This window comes from Ailuropoda melanoleuca, chromosome 8 (assembly GCF_002007445.2).
Source record: "Ailuropoda melanoleuca isolate Jingjing chromosome 8, ASM200744v2, whole genome shotgun sequence".
NCBI classification, from domain to species: domain Eukaryota; kingdom Metazoa; phylum Chordata; class Mammalia; order Carnivora; family Ursidae; genus Ailuropoda; species Ailuropoda melanoleuca.
The window spans coordinates 63,873,732-63,883,368 of record NC_048225.1 but is presented as its reverse complement, the minus strand read 5'-3'; the positions used below and the strand labels follow the sequence as shown (position 1 = coordinate 63,883,368).

At 37.6% G+C, this 9,637-nt stretch overlaps 1 protein-coding gene across 1 annotated transcript in view; it reads right to left on the bottom strand.

The window, feature by feature from the left end:
* DNAH14 (dynein axonemal heavy chain 14) overlaps positions 1–9,637 on the bottom strand; it is a 363,900-nt gene that overhangs the window by 234,163 nt on the left and 120,100 nt on the right. Inside the window, exons 23-24 of the mRNA XM_034667630.1 lie at positions 9,115–9,236; positions 7,037–7,208 (exon numbers count right to left, since the gene is read on the bottom strand). Coding sequence (XP_034523521.1) covers positions 7,037–7,208; positions 9,115–9,236 — 294 coding nt within the window. The remainder of the gene's footprint in view (positions 1–7,036; positions 7,209–9,114; positions 9,237–9,637) is intronic.

Here is a 9,637-nt window from a genome sequence, read left to right as displayed (position 1 = left end):
GCCCCGGACCGGCCCACTAACACCACAGGCACCAGACTCTGCCCACAACAGGCAGAGAGCCCTCGCAGGCCAGACGGAAGGCAGACGCAGCTCCGCCACAACGGCAGGACACCCCTGTAGCAACACACACTGGAGAAACCCCTGAAACCATTTTCTGGTGAAGAGGAGACATTGCACTGCGGGACCTCTTCTTCATAGAGCCACTCCTTTCAAGTGCAGGAGACGTAGCGGACTCGCCTAACACGTAGAAACAGACACAGCAACAGACAGAATGAGGGGACAGAGGAATACGCNGGACAGAGGAATACACCCCAAATCAAAGAACGGGACTTAAGCAAAGTGGAGATAAGTAATATTCCTGATAGAGAATTTTAAGTAAAGGTCATAAAGATACACGCTAGACTTAAGAGTGGAGGACCTCAGTGAGACCCCCAAAAAAGAGATAGGAAACATAAAGAACCAGTCAGAGATGATGAACTCAATAAATGAAATTAAAAATAAACCACCTAGAATAAACAGTAAAAAAAAAAAAGCTAGTAGAAGAATGGATCAGCCACCTGGAGGACAGAGTAATAGACAGTAATCAAGCTGAGCAGTGAGAGAAAAAAATGATGCAAAATGAGAACAGACGCAGGGAACTCAGCAACACCATCAAGCATAATAACAGTCTCATGATAGGGATCCCAGAAGGAGAAGCGAGAGAAAAGGGGGCAGAACATTTATTTGAAGAAGTAACAGCTGAGAACTTCCTGAATCTGGGGAAACAGAAATCCAGATCCAGGAGGCACAGAGAGTCCCCAACAAAACCAACCCAAGGAGGTCTGCACCAAGACACATAATTAAAATGGCAAAAAGCAGTGATCAAGAGAGAATTTTAGATGCAGCAAGAGGAAAGAAAGCAGTTATATACAAGGGAAACCCCATAAGGCTATTAGATGATTTTTCAGCTGAAACTCTGCGGGCCAGAAGAGAGCAGCATGATATATTCAAAGTGCTGAAAGAAAAAACCTGCAACCAAGAATACTCTATCCAGCCAGAGATATCCACTCTATCTCATTCAGGACAGAAGGAGAGATAAAGAATTTCTCAAACACAAGTTAAAGGAGTTCATGACCACCAAACCTACAAGAGATGTTAAAGGGGACTCTTTGTTTTGTTTGTTTTTTAGAAAAATTTATTTTTATTTAAATTCAATTAACATATAATGTATTATTGGTTTCAAAGGTAGAGGTCAATGATTCATCAGTTTTATATAACACCCAGTGCTCATTATATCACATGCCCTCCTTAATTTCTATCACCCAGTTACCACATTCCCCTCCCCCTCTCCCCTCCAGCAACCCTGTTTGTTTCCTGTGCTTAAGAGTCACTTATGGTTTGTCTCTCTCTCTGATTTCATCTTGTTTTATTTTTTCCTCTCCTCAAAGGGGACTCTTTGAGTGGAAAGGAAAGACCATAAGGAATAAGAAAAGTAGGAATCTCAAAAGCATTAAAGATAAGTATATATGTAAAAATCAGTCAAGGGACTCACAACATAAAAGGATGTAAAGTATGACACCATATACTTAAGATGTGGGGAGGAGTAAAAATTTAATGCTTTTAGAATGAGTTCATTTTTTTTAATAATATTTTTTTATTATATTATGTTAGTCGTCATACAGTACATCCCTGGTTTTTGATGTAAAGTTCGATGATTCATTTGTTGCATATAACACCCAATGCACCATGCAATACGTGCCCTCCTTACTACCCATCACCAGCCTATCCCATTCCCCCACACCCCCCTCCCCTCTGAAGCCCTCAGTTTGTTTCTCAGAGTCCATAGTCTCTCATGCTTCATTCCCCCTTCTGATTACCCCCCTTTCTTTATCCCTTTCTTCTCCTACCAATCTTCCTAGTTCTTATGTTCCATAGATCAGAGAAACCATAGGATAATTGTCTTTCTCTGCTTAAACTTAAGCAACCATCAACTTAATATAGACTGCTATATGCATAAGACATTATATACAAACCCAATAGCAACCACAAATCCGAAACTGGTAATAGATATGTGAAAAATAAGAAAGGAATCTAAGTATATCACTAAAGAATGTCAGCAAACTGAGAGAAGAGAGCAAGAGAAAGAACAGAGAACTACAAAAACAACCGTGAAATAAGTAACAAAATGGCAATAAGTAAGCACATACTTAACAATAATTACTTTGAATGTAAATGTACTAAACACTCTGATCAAGAGACAAAGGATGACTGTGGATAAAATGGATAAAAAAGCAAGACCCATTTATATGCTGCCTCCAAGAGACTCACTTCATACCTAAAGACACCTGAAGATTGAACATGAAAAGATAAAAAAGCATTTATCATGCAAGTGGAGGTGAAAAGAAAGCCAGGGTAGCAATACTTATATTGGATGAAATAAACTTTAAAACAAAGACTGTAACAAAAGAAAGAAGGACACTATATAAAGGGAACATTCCAACAAGAAGATATAACAATTGTAAACATTTATGTACCTAACATCAGAGCACGCAAATACATAAAGCAGCTAATAACAAACATAAAGGAAATAATTGATAGTAAGGCAATACTTCTAGGGGACTCTAATTCCCCACTTACATCAGCGGACAGATCATCCAAACAGAAAATCAATAAGGAAACAGTGGCTTTGAATGACACATGGACCACATGGATCTAACAGATATATTCACAACATTCCATCCTAAAATAGCAGAATACACATTATTTTCAAGTGCACATGGAACATTCTCCAGAATAGATCTCCAGAATAGATCTCCAGAATAGATCACGTTAGGCCACAAAACAACTCTCAACAAATTAACAAAATCAAAGTCACACCATGCATCTTTTCTGATTATGATACTACAAAACTAGAAATCAACCACATGAAAAAACCACATGAAAAGAGCACAAATACATGGAGGTTAAATAACATGCTACTAAACAATCAGTGGGTCAACCAAGGAATCGACACAACATAAAAAAAATACAGGGAAACAAATGAAAATGAAAACACAATGATCCAAAATCTTTGGGATGCAGCAAAAGCGGTTCTAAGAGGAAGTTTATAGTAATACAGGTCTACCTCAACAAAGAAGAAAAATCTCAAACAACTTAACCTTATACCTAAAGGAACTAGAAAAAGAAGAACAAACAAAACTCAAAACTAGTAGAAGGAAGAAAATAATAAAGATCAGAGCAGAAATAAACATAATAGAAACAAACAAACAATAGTAAAGATCAATGAAACAAGGAGCTGGTTCTTTGAAAAGATCAACAAAACTGATAAACTTTTAGCCAGATTCATCTTAAAAAAAAAAAAAGAGGGCTCAAACAAACAAAATCAGAAACGAAACAGGAGAAATAACACTGACATCACAGAAATACAAAGGATTATAAGAGAATATTATGAAAAATTACATGCTAACAAATTGGACAACCTAGGAGAAATGCATAAATTCCTTGAAACTTACAACCTCCCAAAACTGAATCAGGAAGAAACAGAAACTTTGATCAGACTATCAGCAATGAAATTGAATCAGTAATCAAAAAACTCCCAAAAACCAAAAGTCCAGGACCAGACGACTTCACAGGCGAATTCTACCAGACATTTAAAGAAGAGTTAATACCTATTCTTCAAACCATTCCAAAACATTGAAGAGGAATGAAAGCTTCTAAATTCATTCTATGAGGCCAGCATTACCCCTATACCAAAACCACAGAAAGATAGTACAAAAGAAGAGAACTGTAGGTCAATATCTCTGATGAACATAGATGCAAAAATCCTCAACAAAGTATTAGCAAACTGAATCTAACAATACATTTAAAAATAATCATTCACTATGATCAAGTGGGATTTATTCCCAGGATGCAACTGTGGTTCAATATTTGCAAATCATTCAACATGATACATCACCTCAACAAGAGAAAGGATAAAAACCATATGGTCACATCAATAAACACACAAAAAATCATTTGACAAAGTACAACATCCATTCATGATAAAGACCCTCAACAAAGCAGGTTTACAGGAACATACCTCAACATAATAAAGGCCATATATGAAAAACCCACAGCTAATACCATCCTAAATGCAGAACAACTGAGAACTTTTCCTCTATGGTCAAACAAGACAGGGATGTCTACTCTCACTACTTCTATTCAACATAGTACTGGAAGTCCTAGCCATAGCAATCAGACAAGAAAACAGGAATAAAAGGTATCCAAACTGGTAAGGATATTTGCAGAATGACATAATACTATACATAAAAAACCCATAAAGGCACCACCTACTACTAAAATCTACTAGAACTGATAAATGAATTCAGTAAGGTTGCAGGATATAAAATCAATATACAGAAATCCATTGTATTTCTATATGCTAAGAATGAAGAAACAGAAAGAGAAATTAAGAAAATAATCCTATTTACAAAAGCACTAAAAATAATAAAATTTCTAGGGATAAAGTTAACAAAGCAGGTGAAAGACCTGTACTCTCACTATAAACTATAAAACACTGGGGCGCCTGGGTGGCACAGCGGTTAAGCATCTGCCTTCGGCTCAGGGCGTGATCCCGGCGTTATGGGATCGAGCCCCACATCAGGCTCCTCCACTGGGAGCCTGCTTCTTCCTCTCCCACTCCCCCTGCTTGTGTTCCCTCTCTCACTGGCTGTCTCTATCTCTGTCGAATAAACAAATAAAATCTTTTTTAAAAAATTAAAAAAAACTATAAAACACCGATGAAAGAAATTTAAGATGACATGAACAAATGGAAAGATATTCCATCCTCATGGACATGAAGAACAAATATTGTTAAAATATTTATACTAACCAAAGCAATCTAGACATTAATGCAATCCCTGTCAAAATACCAACAGCATTTTTCACAGAATGAGAAAAAACAATCCTAAAATTGTATGCAAAAGACCTCAAAAAGCCAAAGCAATCTTGGAGAAGAAGAACAAAACTGGAGGCATCACAATCTGAGATTTCAAGATATACTACAAATCAGTAGTAATCAAAACAATATGGTACGGACACAAAAAAAGACACATAGATGGGCGCCTGGGTGACTCATTCTGTTAGGTGTCCAACTTCTGATTTTGGCTCTGGTCATGATCTTAAGGTTGTGAGATCCAGCCCTGCATCAGGCCCCACGCTGTGTGGAGCCTGCTGGGGATTCTCTCTCTCCCTTTCCCTCTGCCCATCCTTGCCACTCATGCGCACATGCTCTCTCTTAAAAAAAAAAAAAAAGACACATAGATCAATACAACAGAATAGAGAGTCCAGAAATAAACCCACAATTATATGGTCAATTAATCTTCAACAAAGGAGGCAAGAATATGCAATGGGAAAAAGACAGTTGCTTCAACAAATGGTGCTGGGAAAACTGGATAGCAACATGCAAAAGAATGAAACCACTTTACTTCACCATACACAAAAATAAACTCAAAATGGATTAAAGACCTAAATGTGAAAACCTGAAACCATAAAAATCCTAGAAGAGAGCACAGGCAATAATGTCTCTGACATCAGCCATACTAACTTCTTTTTAGATGTGTCTCCTGAGGCAGGGGAAACAAAGGCAAAAATAAACAAGCGGGACCACATCAAAATAAAAAGCTTCTGCACAGCACAGGAAACCATCAACAAAACTAAACAACAACCTATGGAATGGGAGAAGATATTTACCAATGAAATCTCTGATAAAGGCTAGCATCCAAAACACATAAAGAATTTATACATCTCAATACCAAAACCCCCAAATAATCCACTTTAAAAATGGGCAGAGGGCATGAATAGACATTTCTCCAAAGATGACATGCATATGGCCAACATACACATGAAAAGATGCCTAACATCACTCATCATCAGGGAAATGCAATCATCTCACACCTGTCAGAATGGCTAAAATCCAAAACACAAGAAACAACAGGTGTTGGTGAGGATGTGGGGAAAAAAGGAACCCTCGTGCACTGTTGGTGGGAATGCAAACTGGTGCAGCCACTGAGGAAAACAGTATGGAGGTTCCTTGAAAAATTAAAGATCTACCATATGATCCAGTAATTCCACTACAGGGTATTTACCCAAAAAATACAAAAACACTAATTCAAAAATTATATGCTCCCCTATGTTTATCACAGCATTGTCTACCACAGCCAAATTATGGAAGCAGCACAACTGTCCACAGCTGAGTGGATAGAGCAGATGTGTATACAATGGACTACTACTCAGTCATAAAGAAAAATGAAATCTTGCCATTTGTAACAACATGGGTGGATCTAGAGGGCATAATGTTAAATGAAGTCAGCCAGTTAGGGAAAAACAAATACCATATGATTGATTTCACTCAGATGTGTAATTTAGAAACAAAACAAATGAACAAAAGAAAAAAAAAGACAAACCAAGAGACAAACTCTGAGCTATAGAGAACACACTGCTGGTTACAGGGGTGGGGGGGGATGAAATAGGTGAAGGGGATTAAGGGTACACAATCCTTGCTGAGCACTGAATAATGATAGAATTGTTGAATTATTATACTGTATCCCATAAACTAATATAATACTTTATGTTAACTATACTGGATTTAAAATTAAATAAAATAAACTATCCCATTTCATTTTTTGCTGATTTTGTCAATTTAATAATAATCGTAGTGCTAATACAACTAACACTCATTAAATACTTTCTTTGTGCGAGCTCTTGTGCTGTAAACGCATTATCTCATTTAGCAAAAAGCCCCTCAAGGTAGGCACTAACATTATTCCCAATTTACAGATAAGGAAACCTAGGCACTTAAAAAAAATTTTTGGTATTTTGTCTAAGGCCATTTAGATTGGTCTACCCACTTTTTTTTTTCATTTTGATAGTATTTTCATTAACCCTATAGTTAGCTAGAGTTGGAAAAATTGTTGGCAGCTAGAAGAAAGAAAATCTGCATTGGAAGAGCTACTGTTGTGCATTACATTACATTTCGATGATTAAATGATTCTCCACCTTAGGACTGCTATAGTTTTACCTCCAGACTTTTCATTATATAGTCAAGACATGTATTGCAATTTTGTAGAATTTCAAGGACTCCTGCAGAGGTGGCTATCCGCAAAGCATCCAGTTTGTTTTGTATTTTTAACATTATTTCTCTCCACATGGAAATCACATGAGAGAAGAGTTTTGCTTCTGCTGGGAGCTGCCTTTAGAAAGAAAATCAGAGATAGTTTAATCTTTTGAAGGTACTATAATTAAAATCTATATTCTAAATGCATTTTCCACAGAATATTGCTCAATTTTTAAAATGTTGTGACGTTTTATTTTTGCTGATCATCAGGTGAAGAAATTCTATAGTGTTTATTATGTATGGTGATGTACATGGTAGGAAATACTAGGATCAATCAGACATGCGTCCATCATTTAACAAGACCATACTTAGTGAGAGGTGTAAAGTAGGTATTCACAAGTTCACATAAAGTAAGTAAAAGTGACCTGTGTCCTAGGAAATGTAGTAAAACAAAGGCTACTGAAATTCTAGAGGAAATGGGACCTGGACAGAGTTCTCAAGAAGAAGCTACTGATCTTGTCGGAGAAGTGCTTTTTGACATCAGAACTGCCTAATGTTCCCGAGGGCAATTCCCCCTGTGGTTGAGAACCAGTGGTCCACGCAACCATGCGTTCTTGTACTTCTCTGCTCTGCTACTAAAGGCTGCTTCAGAGCTCTCCAGAGAACAGGCGAGTCCTAGTTTCTAATGCCCCAAACCCCGGGGCAACACACGTCAAGCTCTTCTGCCAGCAACACCCGCCCCCACCATGATCCCAGTCCCCATTTTGGGCAGTGGGCCTAAACATTTCTTCAGGGCAGTACAAATCCTTAGGGAGGTGCCCTCAACCTCCCCTCTGTTGGGCACCCTTCCAACCTCCACAGGACGTTCTGGTGTGACCTCACAGTGAGGGTGGCGGGAGGGGAAGGAGAGCGTCCTCTTCAAACAACTCTCCTCGCTAATGAATCTCCCTTCCCCTTCCTCTTTCTCACACTCCACCCTGTTGGGAGGGCCCCCCATCCTTCTCCACTAGTCACAGACAGGCCCATGACAGATGCATATCTTCTTTTCTTTAGCACTCTTGTACAGCACTTCTCATTCCTTCACTAAGAGCCCCCTTTGCTCACAAATCCTGCGAAGAACAACTTGGGGACACTCTGAACTAGGGGTCTTATCTTTCCATCAATTAAGAAATCTTTAGGAAAGAGTAACTGAAGTTCAAGTTTAAGGCAGTAAGTTGGTATAATCACAAAGGATACATTCCTTAGGTATGTGGTTCCACCTTTGGGAACTTTCAAATAACTATAGATAGAAGAAACTAAAGCACCCATACGACAAGAAATACACATATGTAACAAAAATGGGTATTGTTCCCTGCAAAGCACTACTCGCCCCTACAGTTTTCTTTGGTGAGCCTCTCAGAGTTCCCCTTTGCCCCTAAAATAAAATTCACAACACTGAACCTGACATTCAAGGTCTTCTATCATCGGCTCTAACACACCTTACAAATACATGCTCTATGGCTTCCTACCTTATTTCAGAATGGCTCCTAGACTAGCTTGTGTGATTTATGGTCAACACTTTCAATTCTGTCTAAATAATACATGTGTCACAACTTACACAGTCTTAAGACCACTTTAAAGAGAGACCAATTAACTTGAATGCTAGAATTTTCACCAATTGTCTAGGACCTCCATTCTTTCACATGGTCCAAAGTAAGAAACTACCATTCACGTATGAATGCTATTAAAAACACATTTATTATTCATCTCAAAACCACACTAATATTCTAGAACAAAACAGACACACAGTATTGTGGTTTAGGGATTGCAATGACCTATCTGACACTCTTTTCCCAGTCCTTAATAGTTTTATATCTACAAATGAGAAATAGGACCTTTAAAAAAATGATGCTTGCAATCTTTCATGAAAAAAAATTCAGAGAATACTCCTGTGCCCATAGGTGAATTATTTTAGAGGATTTGTTGAAGAAATGACTTCTCAGGATTTATAGGCAATAAATATCCACCATGCATTTTTTTAACCTCTTTATGGCTTTTTTTACCTTTGTATTTCTACAGAATGAAAGACTGGTTCAAGATAAAGCCAATTTCTTTGACAATTCATCCACTCCTCAAGAGTATGAGAGAAGAGAGTCAAGTTCCGATCCCACTCATCCACAGCATCCTGTGAGATGAACACACACATTCATAAAGTCTAAAGATTCATTTAGTAAAAACACTGACATCAAAAGTGATTATCGGTTACTAACGTAGCAACAGTATTATAAAGGGTCGCATAAATAAATGTAAATCTAATTATATTTAGTTCTGGGGGACGTTTGAGATGTTCTGTTCATGCAATTTTCTGTTTTATTTATTATATAACATACAAATATTTTAAAAATATATGCATTTTTATTTTTAAATTTTTTTTTAAATTTAAATTCAGTTAAACAACATATAACGTACTATTAATTTCAGAGATAGAGGTCAATGATTCACCAGTCTTATACAACACCCAGTGCTCATTACATCACATACCCTCCTTAATGTCCATCACCCAGTTACCCCACCCCCCTTCCCCCG